The following is a 16,503-nucleotide window of genomic DNA, read 5'->3' on the forward strand; positions in this document are numbered from 1 at the left end:
AAATTCCTCAGGAAACAACATAGTTGCTTTCTCTTTAAATTTTCCTTAATGACTACATTCATTTTAGTATTTATATTTTCCCATGTATAAGACACACATTTTTTCAAAAAATTTGGAGTCTCAAAACTGGGTGCACCTTATATAGTGGTGGGTATAATTTTTTTACTTGCATTTCCTGCTTTTTCAAGATTGTTTTTTGCACAGTTGAAGACAGTGATTCGTCATCAGACACAGATGAGGAAAAGGTAATGGATGAGAGTTTTGACAGTGATGAGGAGTTATATGAATTTTATGATGAATAAAACTTGAGTTCAATAACTTTAATACTTTTTTTTTCAGGCCCCAAAATTAGGGTGCTTCTTATACCTGGGGAAATACGGTACTGAGCACCTATTACGTGTCCCATGCCTTGCTAGGGTGGAGTACACCAAGACTAATGAGATCTAGCTCCTTGCAGACATCAATGTCTAATGACTCGTTGGATGTTAGTCAAGATATACAAATCATTTCACTCTGCCACAGTAGTAAAATTAGAGTGAGATGGCCATGATTAGAGGCAATCTTACAATAGTTCAAGTGAGTGGTTAAATACTTATGTAGGAAATTCACGGGGCCTTAGCAGGTGGTGGCGTAGTGGACAGATTATAGACCTGAGGACACAGGTTCAAAACTGCAAGGTCACCGGCTTGAGCACGAGCTCACCAGCTTGAGTACAGGATCCCTTGAGCATGGGATCACAGACATGACCCTACGGTAGCTGGCTTCAGCCCAAGGTCTCTGGCTTGAGCAAGGGGTCACTGGCTCAAATGGAGGCCCCCGTCCCTGTCAAGGCATGTATGAGAAAGCAATCAGTGAACAACTAAAGGAGCACAACTACAAGCTGATGCTTCTCATCTCTCTGTCGCTCTTGCTAAGAAAGAAAAAAAGAAAGAAAGAGAGAGGGAGAGAGAGAGAAAACGGGGGGAGGGGAGGGGAGGGGAGGGGAGGGGAGGGGAGGGGAGGGGAGGGGAGGAAACAAGTTCAGGGGAAACCCAAGCCCACCCGATGATACTGAGGGTGGAGGGATAGAAAGGTGTTGGCCATCAACAGGACCTGCCCATGCCTCAATGCTAGGGAGAACAAGAGGTGTCACAGATGGCCTTCAGGTCTCCGGATGGATGACTAGGGGGAGCAGTGCTATCACAGAGACTGTTTATATGTCTCAAGTGCCTGTGGGAAGTGATGTCTGAGAGGCCACCAGCTTTATCAAGACCTGGAGTTTAATGTTATAGACATTCACAGGAGGGAATGGTCAGAGGGAAACAAAGAGCGATCTCACAAAGTAAGAGTGATTACTTACCAAAAGCTTAATGGGAAAGAGAGGCTGAGCACTCAAGTCAATTATTACATTAACTTCTTACACAGAGACAGTGACCTACACACTCAAGGTCATGGGACTCCTGAGTGAAGAAGCAACTCAACCCAGGGCTGCCAGACATCCAAGCCTAAGCCATGGAGAGGCTCAGGCAAAGCATGCTGAAGACCATCAGCACAGCAGAGCTTATCAATGAGGATTAAAAAGTGCCCACTGTCCACAGCAAAGGAATGGGCTGGGGCACTTGACCAAAACATTTTCAATGGAAAGAACTGGAAGCCAGAATAGAATGCAACGGGTGGAGGAGCATGAGGTGAACAAAGGAGATGTTCTGTTGTTACCAAAGGAAGGCTGCAGAGAAAGGAGCAGAGCAGGACTGGGGAGGAAGGGGCATGAATAATTAGGGGAGGTGTCTGGATACGCAGGATGGCAGAAAGGAGCATCCTGAATGGCCAGGAAAAGACCACAGAAAAGGGGAGGTCGGGAGACCCTGGACAGTGGCATAGTGAATAGAGCGTCAGCCTGTCATATGGACGTCCCAGGTTCGATTCCTGGTCAGGGCACACATGAGAAGTGACCATCTGTTTCTTTTCCCTTCCCCTCCGCAGCCAGTGGATCGACTGGTTCAAGGGTGGCCCATGCACTGAGGATAGCTCCATTGGAGCGCAGCAGCCTCAAGCACTAAAAATAGCTCGAATCTCAAGCTTCAGCCCAAGATGGGGTTTCCAGGTAAATCCCAGTTGGGGTGCATGCAGAAGTCTGCCTCACTACCTCCCCTCCTCTCACCTAAACGAAAAAGAAAAAAAGAAAAGGGAAGTCACGATGGTACAGGAGCAGCATACGCTGCTTGAAGAAGAGGGAGCCTCACAACGTACTTGAAGGACAATTTTCTTATGTATTGCAAATTTGGCAATAATGTGTGCCAGAAGTAAGTGCCCGCTATATTTGCAAGCTGGGTCAACGCAGGCCTTGGAAAGCAGGCAGGGCCAGGCAAAGGTCATGAGGCGGCGCAGCTTGCTGTTACGGTTCTTATTGTTGTCATGAATGTGGTGGGGGGCGTGCTCCACCAGCAGCGTGGCGTACTGCAGCAGGTAAATCCTCAGGGAGTCCAGCATGTCTGCCTGCTTCTCTGGGTCCAGGATCTGCGGGAGAGATAGCAGAAAGGAATGCACTTCTGGGTTACCTACTAAAATTTATTCAAGTTTAAAACCTTCGAGATAAACACACACACCTATCTATATTGTTTTATAAGGAGGGACCCCATAATGTTATATCAAGTTTCCTTTAATACATATGGATTAGAAACTCACTGAATTTATTTTAACACTGTAAAAAAAGGGGGTAGGCTTACAGTCAGATTGCAGTGGGTAAACTGGCTTGCTGTGGAAAATAAAGACTTCCTCTTTGATAGAAGGTGATTTAGGACTCAGTTTCTTCATTTCCAAATAACTGAGATTTTTTTTTCCTGGTCAACTATTAATTATCCTGTACTTATTTTTCATTATTAGGATCAGAAAACGTTACGGGGCGGGGGGGGGGGTCTCTACTTTTATTGTTCTTTGTAATAAAGTATCTAATAGGTTTTTATGTGTTTGATGGACAGAGGGGAAAAATACACTCTTTGAGGATCTTCTTCATGTCTCTACTAATCAAGTATTCTAATTCAGTGGTCCCCAACCTTTTTTGGGCCACGGACCGGTTTAATGTCAGAAAATATTTTCACAGACCAGCCTTTAGGGTAGGACGGATAAATGTATCACGTGACCGAGACAAGGGTCAAGAGTGAGTCTTAAGACGAATGTAACAGAGGGAATCTGGTCATTTTTTAAAAATAAAACATCATTCAGACTTAAATATAAATAAAATGGAAATAATGTAAGTTATTTATTCTTTCTCTGCAGACCAGTACCAAATGGCCCACGGACCGATACTGGTCCACGGCCTGGGGGTTGGGGACTACTTTTCTAATTGCATCATCCAATTCAGCTAAGAGTTGTATCTACTTACTGGTCTACCAGAACACCTGGAAAGACTGAAACCCTCCTTCCTAACTGTCTTTACCAGGGCCCTATAGCCCCTAAGTCCTCCTCCTCCTCCCCCAGGTTCACTGCAGACCCTTCCTGGGCTCCAGCCTGCCCAGTGCCGTATCCTCACCCAACATTCACAATCCCAACTCCTCCACTGTGCCAAGACAGTGTGGAGACCAAAAATAACCTCTTGGGATCAGCACTAATTCCTTTGGGAGAGTGGAATGGGCTCAAAACTGCAGGAAGGAACAAAGACTATGTGAGGACCAGTCACCTGCCATCAGGAACAATAATCCATTCTGCCTGGACCCCAAATGGAACAGGCACAGGAACGGGTAAAAAACTATACCCTTTCAAAGCGTTAATGTGTAACGCCTGTCACTCACGGCACTCCAACAAACAACTCCTGTCTGAAGCACTCAATCTGACAGCCTCAAGGCAAACACAACAGCCCAACCTTCAGAGGACAGCCAACCCAGGCTTTGTGAAAAACATAGGGCAGGCACTGCTCAGAGGAACAGAAAAATAAAAAATACCTTTTTAGTGCAGGCTCTGGCCGGTTGGCTCAGTGGTAGAGCATCGGCCCAGGGTGTAGATGTCCCAGGTTCGATTCCCGGTCAGGGCACACAGGAGAAGCACCTATCTACTTCTCCACTCCTTCCCCTCCCACCACCCCTCACTCTTTCCCTCCCATAGTTAGCAACTGATTCGAGCACATGGGCCCCAGCGCTAAGAATGGCTCCGTGGAGCCTTGGCATCAGGTGCTAAAAATAGCTCTGTTTTGAGAATGGCCCCAGATGGGCAGAGCATCAGCCCCTGACAAGGGTTGCTGGGTAGATCCCAGTTGGGGCACATGCGGGAGTCTGTCTCCCCTCCTCTCACTTGGAAAAAGAAGAAAAAACTCCTTAGTGCAAACTAGAAATACTACCATAAAAATGCAAAGATCTTAAAACCTAAGCTAAGTTCAGACATCATCCTATCACAAAAATGTTTTATTAAGTTGGCAACAAAGAGTCAGGGCAGCAACTGTATACAGTCTAAATCACCTCTGCAAAGCTAAAGGTAAAAACAAACCATCAAAACTCTACTGACCAGCAATTGGGTTTTTTTACAAATAACTTTGATACCTGAATTTCCACTGAGATCTACATTTCTCACTGGGATCTATTAACATAGAAAAGTTCATTCATACCAAAATGAGGCTGCCTTTAAAAACTCACTAATAAGAATTATAACACAGTAGTGTCCACCATCACTCCCTCATGGTTTCACTTTCCCCGGTTTGTTACACACAGTCTATGGTTCAAAAATACTGAATGGAAAATTCCAGAAATCATTCATAAATTTAAACTGCATGCCATTCTGAGGAGCATGATAACCCCTCTTGCCACCCTGCACCCCACATAGCACAGGAACCACCTGTGTCCACACTGTACGCTCCCCACCCTCTGTGCTCAGTGGCCGTCTCAGTCATCAGATTAGCTGTCCGGTAGCGCACTGCTGGTATCAAGTCACCATTGCTTTACTTAGTGACAGCCCCAAAGTGCAGGAGCAGTGATGCTGGCAATGTGGACATGCCTCAGAGAGGGCACAAAGTGCTTTCTTTCAGTAAGAAGGTAAACATTCTCAACTTGGCAAGGAAAGAAAAAAAACTGTATGCTGAGATTGCTAAGATCTTCAGAAAGCACGAGTCTTCTATCTGTGAAATTCTAAAGAAGGCAAAAGAAAATCGTGCTAGTTTTGATGTTACACCTCATGCAAAAGTAATGGCCACAGTGCATATGTGTAAGTACTTACTGAAGATGGAAAATGCATTAAATTTGTGGGTAGAAAACACAAACAGAAAACGTGTTGTTCCAGAAAGCACTGAGCCTAAGCAAAGACTTCATGAGGAAGCTCCTGAAATGAATGACACCAAGCCATTTAGTGCAAGCAGGGACAGTGGTCTCATAGATCCAGGAGCAAGCACAAGAAGGATGAGCACAGTGCAGTAAGAGAATTTGAGAGCAAGAGACCACATTCACATAATTTTGATTTTAGCATATTGTTGTAACTGTTCTGTTTTATTATTGCTGTTAATCTCTTACTGTGTCTAATATATAAATTAAACTTTACCATAGGTAGTGTATGAACAGGACTAACAGTAGATATACAGTTGCAGTACTATCTGCGGTTTCAGGCACCCACCAGGGGTTCTACAACATATGCCTCCATAAATAAGAGATTACTGTGTAATACTCTGCTACACACCATAAAAAATAAAAGCCTTAGGGAGATGAGCTTATTTCAATGAACCCATCACACTCAACTCAAATATACACATACATAAACACACACACACACACACACATCTGCCAAGTTACTTCTCAAGCCAATGCACTGCTAGTCAGCCACCTTGGTTATAAACACACTGGTGATGCTTTCTGGGTTGTCGCCTTCTGGATTGGGAGGTCCTAAGAGCTGCTCTCCTTCCCCCTTCTCAAAGCTGTATAAGAAAGCAGGATTCAAGATATGCTGCAGAACCTAAAAAAAAAAAAATTTACAATAATGGAGTAGGAAAACAAAGCCATGCTCTTTATTTTTTTAATAAGGTGGGCAGGCCTACTAGTTCAGTCAGATTGTAACCCACAAAGTTAGAAGTCAATCAAGGGTGCAACTGACAATCTTAACTTTATTCAAATGATCAACTAGAAAGGGCAGTTAAAAACTTGAGGAAAAGAGATGTCAGCTCAGTTCACTCTTCTCACTTCAAACAAGTAATTTCCTATAAACAAGGAAACCACACCTGAAACCTATATAATTTTATAAACCAGTGTCACCAAGAAGTCAATTTTTAAAAGAGTAAAAAGAAGGAAACTAACAAACTACTTTCCAACACTGGTTCACTGCTGGGCCTGCCTTATGTTTCTCAACATGGTGTTCTCCTCATTAGCAGTCATGCCACTGTTACATGTCAACAGAGATACGGGAGAACAGAGATACTTGGTTCCCCGAAAAATAGCTCATGCACCCACTGCTGCTTCTGCGCAACAGTGGGACTCACCTTGGCTTTCAGTTCATCTCCGAAGTTGGGGTCACTAAAATCCACAAAATGAAAGAATAGAGCACGCTTTTGAGCAATGCTGTAATTTTTGGGTATTTCTTCCTCCATGTATTCTTTTAAAAATGTCATGTTGCAGAGAAAACGACCAGTAAAGGCTCGGAGCAGCTGGAACAGCAATTCTATATCTCCATAATTCCTTCTGAAGGATTGAATAAGAAAACAGGTTAAATTGTGGCAAACTTCATGACTGTGTATTACCTCTGACTTGTCTAATTTAAAAAAAAATTTTTTTTTAGTGAGAGAGGGGAGGGGGGTGGACAGAGAGAGGGGCAGATAACGACAGACGGGAAGAAGAAAGATGAGAAACATCAATTTCTTCTTGTGGTACCTTAGTTGCTCATTGATTACTTTCTTTGTATGTACCTTGACAGGGCGGGGGGGATGCTCTAGCCGAGCTAGTGACCCCTTGCTCAAGCCAGTGACCATGGAGTCATGTCTATAATCTCACGATCAAGCCAGTGACCTCATGCTCAAGCTGGCAACCTTGGGGTTTCAAACCTGAGTCCTTTGTGTCCCAGTCCAACACTCTATACCCTCCATCACTACCTGGTCAGGCTGACTTGTCTAATTTTTAACAGCTAAGCTATCGTCCATTCCTAAAAATGTGACTACACATATCCAATGAACCGCAGCTCTACACAAACTAGTGACTGCTGACTGGATGGAAGAGTCACATGGTGAGAAACATAAAAGGTGCACCTACTTGCAGTAGTTCAGCAGACAGAAGGCCAGCAGCTTGGGCTCCTTCCAGTTTGTGGCAGCCAAGTTCTCCTTCCGGTGTCTTTCTTGAAAGCTTTCGCTGATCCACACACGTCTCAACTGGCTCACCAAAGAATGCTGATTGGCCAGCCAGGAGTCGTTGTTTTTAACTATAATACTTATGATCTGTCAAAGAAGAGACAATTAGGAAACTGACAGGGTTCCGTGTCTCAACTGAGCGTCCAAGGTTTCAGGTGTCTAGAGAAGGGTTCTACCTTGATGGCCTGAAACTGAAGGTCCAGGCGCATGGTGCTGGTGCTGGGTGAGCCAGGGCGCACGGCGGTCTGCGGGACGCCGGGCAACAACAGGGTGATGAACCTGTTGGGGTTAGCTGCCAGCACGTCTCTCAGAGGTCTGGCATCTTTGTGTTTTAAAAAACTCTAAAAACAAAACAAGCTGTTTTAAGCTAATTTTAAAAAATCATCACAAAAGCTTTAGATAATATAAACTCTAAGAATCTTTCTAAATCTCCCAAGGCAGGCTAAAAAAATTAAAAAAAAAAAACATCATAAACATTCTTTTTAAAAATGCTTTTTTAACCAGTAATCACATTTTATAATTATGACTCATTTATTTATTACCACCACCAAAATTTACAGAAGGATTCTTGGACCTGAGCTCTTTATCTACCCAACAATGAAGCTTCTAACATTCAAATATATTAGTGAAAAGAAAGCCCGATACTGAACCACGAAAAGAGAAGTTCAGACTTTAAGAGGTGACATTGGCTGACACAAATCTGCAGGGACCCCAATGCCAGCTCCTCGCGCCCTGACCATGAACATCCTGCTCCACTGCGGGTCGTTCAGCGTCGCCTCCATCATGAACAGCTCCACTGTCTGGGAGGGATGCCGCGTCAGAAACTTGATCAGAGGCTCTCTGAAGGGACTGCCAGCCTAGAAGGCACATGGTAGAAACATCTCAGGGCTGAGGCTTTCCTTGTTCCACTGACCTAACAGTGGGAGGAGTATACATTCCTCTCCCTCATAATTGTTCATATGTGCTAACAACCCAAAGATACATTAACATCTAAGCTCTTTATACTGTTAGATTAATCCATCTAAAATATAACAAAGTGAAAATAGTATAAGCAACAGATGGAGGAAGAATGAGAATTAACTCCGAGTCTGACCATTACCTCAATCAACATGGCCCGTTCTGTTTTCATCACAACCTCTAACAGAGGCTTAACCAGAGTTTGAGGTGCAGCTGGGATCAGATGAAAAAGGTTTATAATTGCCGAACAAATTTTCATTTCCTAATGAAGAAAACCAGAATTTATAAAATAGGCCAATTAATTTCACTAGCTAGAGATATCAACATTACTACAGACCCTACTATGGTCTAGCTGCATTCCAAGGCTAACCACCGGAAGCAAATAGTTAACATGTAAAAAGCACAGCTTACCAATTCCACATTAAAGCTATGGCCTAAAGAAATTAGCTGCCCTGGGCCTTCAGACTGCATCTCAGGAGCAGGGGGGCTGACTGTACACCTGACGTGACTGTGTTGTCTGTCTTCTCAGTCACTGACAAGTGCTGGAAGTGAGCTGACAGGCTGCCTAGGCTGGCCCCTGGTGAAGGAGGGTATGATCATGCCTGTGGCTGTGACAGTGTTAGGATTCCCTCAGTTTGCTGTGACATCATGGGGTCTTCCCAATGTACTAAGCTCTGAAGGCAAAGACTTATTTTGTCCTCCAAATTTAGCATAACATTCTCAAAAAGTACTTAAGTATTTACCCTGGAAATTAAAAATCAATGTAAATAAATGACTAACAATGGTACTATTCGTCAACCAGGCCTAAAAATAAAGTTGACAACTGCTTTATGAACCATATTGAAAAATGTGAAACACCAAGAATTTTGCACTTTTTTAATGTGCTAACAGCTCAGTGGCCAATCGCTGAGTGTCATTCCAACTTCCTTTTGCTGGTTTCTGTTCCCTCAGTTTTGTGTCTGCACTTCAAGGGAATGCCCCATGACCACAGGAAGGTAGGACACCCTGGTGCACCACCCTGCAAGGTGTGCAACAGGGTGTCCACTACTCTAAGCACAGTAAAATGGTGATGATAAACACTAGTCGTGAGAGACCACATCCCAGCAGCGTTGGAGCTACTTCTCAAAAAGCCTCTTTAAACCAAAAGGCAAAACAGTGAAGTGGGTAAGAAATGAGACAAGTCAGCCTATTGTCAATTCCATGCCATCTCTCCAGTTCTTGTCTACAGTGTCTTATAAGTCTTGGAACAGAGTAAGTTCTATCCTGAAATAACATTCTAGTAATGGTCCTTTTATATTATGGTTTTTCATTTTCAAAGCACTGTCACACATCTTTTGGTCTTCACAAAACCAGAGGAAGACAGGAATGACATTATTATCATCTCCATTTTACAGAAGAGGGAAACCTCAGAGTTGGACTACCAAAGTCACAGTGTTGTGACTACGTCAGTGTGGTGTGCGTGAACAAGAGAGGCATGGGGCTGGTGCAGGGAAGCAATGGGGCTCTAAAACGAGGCAGTCAGTATAACTATATAAGCCCTCCCAATTTCTAGCAGTATAATACATTCTTCGTGGAGTTTCCTAATCAGACGTTGTTAGATGTATGAACTCATACAAACTATGATAGCAAAAGCCAATGAAATCTTAAAATATTGAGATACTGCAATTCTAACATGTAGAAAACCAACAAACTTGGAATCTTGCTTAAAACATCCTAAAAGAAAACATGCGTGGCACCCGGACAGTTCACAGCAATGATACTAAGACTCTGCCACAGACAGACAATACGGCTCACTGCACTCAAAGGCACAATGCACTCTTGTCCACCACAGAACCACAAGTCACAGCAAAACCAAGTACGACCACGACCCCCGCCTGCGTCTCCACTGAAATTCTCACCTCTACCCCTTCCATGGCAGGCTGAACCAAAACAAAAATTACAACATGAAAAAAGGCAACAAAAAGGTGAAAAGAAAAGAAAATATAAACTGTTCTTCACATTGCAAGTCATAAACTGACTTTTAATAGGTTGTTCTCACCTCAAACTGACAGAATGGAGACAAGGAACATCTCCCGCACTCTGAAATGCTTTCCTGAGGATGGGGAGGAAAATCATCTTTTTTCTATTTATGTTATTTACATAAAAAATTCCCATATATACAGTAAGGGTTATTGGGGTAAACAAGACAGTAAAGACACAATTATCATAAAGCACACAATAATTTATAAATGCTCAATAGCAAAAATTAAAATTTAAAAAAAAAGAAACACCTTACACCCTTCAGATGTCAAACAGCCCTTCTGATAGTGTCGAATAGAGTGTATTCCTTCTGTACATCAAAGTTTAAAAGACAGGAATTTTGAAATTCTTATCAGGATAAACTATAAGATCCTGTTGTATGCAAATACATTTAAATAATCATTTTGCTTAAGCGAATACCTCAAGCTGTTGAGTAAAGTACTAAGACATTTTTAAAAACCTCTTTCCCAGCTAACACTAGAAGAGTACCAAAAGGCTTAAGCCCCATCAGTTAGGCATGTCTGAGGTCCCACACTCAGAAGAACCCACAGGCCACGACTGGATACATGAGCAACCTTGTCAAGTAAAGGTGTGCATGTATGTGCACATGTGCATGCACGCTGGGTGTAGGTGTGGGTATGCATGTGTGTGTGCACACATGGCATAACAGGTAGTCATGAGTTCTGCCCTGTAAGTTCAATGCTAAACAGACATGCCTTCCTAAATATGATTATATTCAAATCTCTGATCTTCAGGGGTGCCTAAATATGATTATATTCAAATCTCTGATCTTCAGGGGTGCCTAAATATGATTATATTCAAATCTCTGATCTTCAGGGGTGCCCAACGTTACAAAGGGGCTTTTATTAATTTTTAGTCAACTAATTAACATGTCTTCAATTACAGTTTCTCAATAAGGCAGTATTATTTGGGGATTTAACCAAATAGAAGCAAACTACTTTCTAAGACCCACTTCCAATCCAGGACACCCTGCATAAAAACCGACCAGGTCTCAAGTGCAGGAAGGCAAGGCAAGGCCCTGGGCTGCGCTGATGGAGCCGTGGCAATGCTGCCTGGGGACCCCACACACCATGTCCTGGGTTCAGACCTGCAACCTCCCTCACACAGCTGGGCGTTCCCAGCTGCTCAGGGAATACACTCATCCAACAACCAACATGTTTCATTCAGCAGGAGCCCAAGGACTTCCCGATACCCACCGCTCCATCCCCTGTGAAACTGCCCCCAGCCACAACCCTTACAAATAACTTGCTGTAAAACTTTATGGAATCTTTTTCATCTAACAGAAGTCATCATCTACCCATGAGGATTTTTAATGTTTATTCTGGAAGGCTGTATGTTTCAGAGAACTAACAGCTTACTGTAAAATCAAATACAAAATTGAGAGTGGAAATACCTAGCAGATGAGAGGTGTGCAGGAGAGCAGAGCGTGTGCACCTACTCCCCAGAGGTGAGGCCTTTACACTCTGCTCTCCCCATGGAGCCTCCCTCACTCTTTTCCTGTTTATATAAATAACAAACCTTATGAGAGGTCACAGATGGTATACCAAGCCTAAAAATGTTAAAAATCTTGGTTTAGTTTTGCTTAGTTCACTCTTTAGAAGCAACAAGAAACAAGAATTACATAAACACTTGACACTGAATGGTCAAAACAAAGTATAATGAAGCCAAAAAAAAAAAAAATCAAGTTATGATGAAACACAGCACCCGACAAACAGGCACAGGAAGACAAAGTCACGTTAATTATGCTCTGACGAGCCCAGGACCCTCATCAGGATACAATGGCACCGGGCGAAATAGGAACTTAGGAAACACAACCTCACTGACAGGACAAGCATCAACTTAAAAAATATTTTAAAAGAATATTAACATACAAGTAAGATTAGACTCAAAACAGCAAAAACCATTCATTTTTAAGACAAAATCTTTAATGACCAATATCGAACACTCAGTAAGATATAACAAGTGGTTTTCCCTCAAAACATATAAATATGTGTTTTGAAGTACTGGCCATATTGACTTTCGATGAACAACTGGGGTGGGGGATTTAGACCTAGAAAACATAAATCTGTTATCTTGATGTAATGCTTAAGTCCTGAAATCGCTACTTGGTTGGATGAGCAATGGCGACAAAGCAATGGAGACCAAAGGAAGGAGCACCACCATGCAAACACAGTGCAAGAACAGTCTAGCAAAACACTTTACACACTTCACAGCAAAACTGGTAAAACTGAAATACTAGTATTTCAAGCTTCCCAGAATTCTCATCAACAAAAATGTCATATTAAACGTGTACAAAGGGAGAAGTTAAAGAAACATAAAAAATGTTTCAACAATTAAGAGAAATTTTTAAAAATGTAATGCTAATAAAGTATATTTAACAATTTAAATGAACTATAATCATAGAAAACTAGATTCTGACTAGCACTTTCATTAAAAGCACTGTTCCAATTCTAACAGTAACAACGGCAGTGCCTAGCAGGGTGGCCCTTCCCGGAAACAAACAAGTCACTCACGTTTCCGTCGCTCCTCTGGCCCCCCTTGTGGGTGAGGACCACCACTTCCATCCACTTTCGCAGATGTTGCTGTTGAAAAAAATATATCCTTAGACATTTTTCCTTACAACAGGAGCATTTTAATTCCAAAACGCTGCTTTTAGGTGAAAACACATACATAATCATTCATTTCCATCAGATTTAATGTGAGAACGGCAGTGTTTCCATTACTGAAATAGCCCAACCATGCAACTAGTCATGAGAATAAGTGGCATTTGTTTATGCCCTATAAATGGGAAGGTGAAGCACACAGGAGCATGCTGTGTGGACAACGCTGGTAAGACCTGTGGAAGAACAGCAGGACTGGCTTTAGATGCTGACCAAGAGGTCACAGCCCTGGTGAGCCACACAGTGTCCGAGCACAAGGAAAAGCACCCCAGGCAGAGAAGGAGGAACGACGGCCCTGAACCAAGAACAGAAAGGCAGCTTCTCTGGGAGGACAGAGCACCAAGTAGGCCCAGAGGAAGCGCTGGTGAGAACAAGCAGATCCCACTGGGTCAGACGCTGTGCAAACTACTGCAGATAGGCAGCAACTCCCTTCTGTGCAGAACGAGGGCAATTATTCCGCACAGACTATACTCTGCTGCCAGAACAAGAGGAGAGTCCCTGAACCCACAGCCACTATGGCCTCACTTGAGCATGTGGCAGTCAGGGTCCCGCCATGGTGCCAGCAAGCCCAGCAGAGGAGCGCTCAGAGCCCACAGCTAAAACCACAAGAGCATCCACATTAACAGAGGAATCCTCATTATCCATACTGTCACCACATGGGAAATTAGCAAGTTGCTTATAAAAGACTTCATGGTAAAATCACTTGGGGACAGATGGTTTAAATACATTGCAACACTCTTCTGTGAGCCTTTAATGTGAAACTTCAAGAGGAGAATACAGTAACTTGTGCTTCCCCAAACTACCTACAAATGGAGGTTTTTTCATTAAAAACCTGTATCTTGTAGGGCCAATGTTCCAACAAACACTTTGAGAAACACTAAAACAACATACATTTCTTCAAGAAACTAAGTATACTAAGTTAACAATGTTTTACTAGTATAATTCCTTAAAGGAAATCACAGTATGTTTTTATAAAAACTATTATTAGGCCTGACCAGGTGGTGGCGCAGTGGATAGAGCGACGGACTGGGATGCGGAAGGACCCAGGTTTGAGACCCCGAGGTCGCCAGCTTGAGCGCGGGCTCATCTGGCTTGAGCAAAGAGCTCACCAGCTTGGACCCAAGGTCGCTGGCTCCAGCAGGGGGTTACTCGGTCTGCTGAAGGCCCACGGTCAAGGCACATGTGAGAAAGCAAATGAAAAACTAAGAAGTCGCAACGCGCAACGAGAAACTGATGATTGATGCTTCTCATCTCTCTCCGTTCCTGTCTGTCTGTCCCTATCTATCTTTGCCTCTGTTAAAAAAAAAACAAACTATTATTAGAATAGCTATTTATACCAGGCATAAAAGTAACAAAAACTAAAGGTGCAAAAAATGGCCAGCAACATCATTCTGCTTTTAGATTCTTCAAAGAAAAAAAAAGAATACTAATTGGAATATAAAATTCATGTCCAGTTCAATAAGGAGATATCCAAAACAACTAACCATATAAGAAACTTAAAGACCAAACGTCAAGCAGTTCGAATTTTAAGAAAGGAAAATTTCCAGGGTTGTCCCCACAAATGCCCACTCTACATAGGGAAGTATCATCTCTCTTAACAATTATGCTAAAGTCTTGAGCTGTTGACCTCCAAAGCATACCAGTGTTTTGAACTCATGCTGATGCTCAAGGAACTTAGTAAGAACTTCAACAGTATGAGAAAAGATATAGAAACCATAAAAAAAAGAACCAGTCAGAAATGAAAGATACACTAATTAAAAATAATTTATAGGGAATCAACAATAGAGCAATGATGCTGAGAATCAATCAGTGATTTGGAATATAAGAAAACAAGAAACACCTAATCAGAACAAGAACAAAAAAGAATTCAAAAAGAAACACCTAACCAGAACAACAAAAAAGAATCCAAAAAAATAAAGGTAGTATAAGCAGCCTCTGGGACAACTTCAAGCACACCAACATTCGCATCATGGAGGTGCAAGAGAGAGAAGAGAGAGAGCAAAAAATTGAAAACCTACTTGAAAAAATAATGACAGGCCCTGGCCGGTTGGCTCAGTGGTAGAGCGTCGGCCTGGCATGCGGGGGACCCGGGTTCGATTCCCAGCCAGGGCACATAGGAGAAGCGCCCATTTGCTTCTCCACCTCCCCCCCTCCTTCCTCTCTGTCTCTCTCTTCCCCTCCTGCAGCGAGGCTCCATTGGAGCAAAGATGGCCCGGGCGCTGGGGATGGCTCCTTGGCCTCTGCCCCAGGCGCTAGAGTGGCTCTGGTCGCGGCAGAGCGACCCCCTGGAGGGGCAGAGCATCGCCCCCTGGTGGGCAGAGCATCGCCCCCTGGTGGGCAGAGCATCACCCCTGGTGGGCGTGCCGGGTGGATCCCGGTCGGGCGCATGCAGGAGTCTGTCTGACTGTCTCTCCCCATTTCCAGCTTCAGAAAAATACAAAAAAAAAAAAAAAAGAAAAGAAAAGAAAAAATAACAGAAAACTTCCCTAACCTGGTGAAGGAAACAGACATACAAGTCCAGGAAGCACAGAGTCCTAAATAAGATGAACCCAAAGAGGTCCACACCAAGATGCATAATTAAAATGCAAAAGGTTAAAGACAAAGAGAGAATCTTAAAAGCAGCAAGAGAAAAGCAGTTGGTTACCTGCAAGGAAGCTCCTGTAAGACTGTCAGCTGATTTCTCAACAGAAACACTGTAGGCCAGAAGGGACTGGCAGGAAATAGTTAAAGTGATGAAAAGCAAGGACCTACAACTAAGATTACTCTATACAGCAAAACTATCATTTAGAATTGAAGAACATATAAAGAACTTCTCAGGCAAGAAAAAAGCTACAGGAGTTCATCACCACCAAATCAGTATTATATTAAATGTTAAAGAGTCTTCATTAAGAAGGGGAAAAAAAAGATTAAAAATATGAATAAAATGGCAAAAAATATGTATCTATCAACACCTGAATCTAAAAAACAAAAGAAATGAACAAGCAGAACAGAAACAGACTTATAGATACAGAGAACATTTTGATAGTTGCCAGATAAGAGGGGCATTGGCAAATGGGTGAAAAGGTGAAGGGATTGAGAAATACAAATTACTTGTTACAGAATAGTCATGGGCATGTAAAAGTACAGTACAGGGAATACAATCAAGTGTATTCTAATATTATAACTATGTATGGTGTCAGATGGGTGTGAGATTTATCAGAATGATCACTAAGTTATATAATGTCTAACCACTGGGGTGTGCACCTGAAACTAACATAATAATTATAATAAAAATTTTTAAAGTTTTAAAAATAAACATATAAAAATTAAATAAAAATCTTGTAAATAAATAATTCAAAACTTGAGGTTTATTATAAAGTATGTTTACAAGCATTTGGCTCACCATCATCTGATCACAAAATTTGTCATTGAAGGAGTTTGGGAACAGTCTGGTAACCGAAGTCAGACGATTCACAACATTCAGTGTCAAGCTTCGATAATCCCCCAGCATCATCAGCAAAGGTCGCATATGTGTATGGATTTGATCTACTTCTATGGTAGCACCTTCTAAAAACTATTGTAAAA

General features: G+C 42.5%; 1 protein-coding gene across 12 annotated transcripts in view; it reads right to left on the bottom strand.

Moving 5' to 3' along the window:
* TRRAP (transformation/transcription domain associated protein) overlaps nucleotides 1–16,503 on the bottom strand; it is a 144,525-nt gene that overhangs the window by 53,993 nt on the left and 74,029 nt on the right. For 9 of the 12 annotated variants that reach the window (XM_066272264.1, XM_066272254.1, XM_066272262.1 and 6 more), the window contains exons 30-40: nucleotides 16,322–16,492; nucleotides 12,793–12,861; nucleotides 10,278–10,331; nucleotides 10,138–10,158; nucleotides 8,382–8,501; nucleotides 8,020–8,139; nucleotides 7,459–7,623; nucleotides 7,188–7,369; nucleotides 6,425–6,623; nucleotides 5,776–5,904; nucleotides 2,230–2,496 (exon numbers count right to left, since the gene is read on the bottom strand). In XM_066272264.1, the coding sequence (XP_066128361.1) occupies nucleotides 2,230–2,496; nucleotides 5,776–5,904; nucleotides 6,425–6,623; nucleotides 7,188–7,369; nucleotides 7,459–7,623; nucleotides 8,020–8,139; nucleotides 8,382–8,501; nucleotides 10,138–10,158; nucleotides 10,278–10,331; nucleotides 12,793–12,861; nucleotides 16,322–16,492 (1,497 nt within the window). The remainder of the gene's footprint in view (nucleotides 1–2,229; nucleotides 2,497–5,775; nucleotides 5,905–6,424; nucleotides 6,624–7,187; nucleotides 7,370–7,458; nucleotides 7,624–8,019; nucleotides 8,140–8,381; nucleotides 8,502–10,137; nucleotides 10,159–10,277; nucleotides 10,332–12,792; nucleotides 12,862–16,321; nucleotides 16,493–16,503) is intronic. The other 3 variants (XM_066272267.1, XM_066272266.1, XM_066272265.1) reach the window with 1 other exon arrangement.

This window comes from Saccopteryx bilineata, chromosome 4 (assembly GCF_036850765.1).
Source record: "Saccopteryx bilineata isolate mSacBil1 chromosome 4, mSacBil1_pri_phased_curated, whole genome shotgun sequence".
NCBI lineage: Eukaryota > Metazoa > Chordata > Mammalia > Chiroptera > Emballonuridae > Saccopteryx > Saccopteryx bilineata.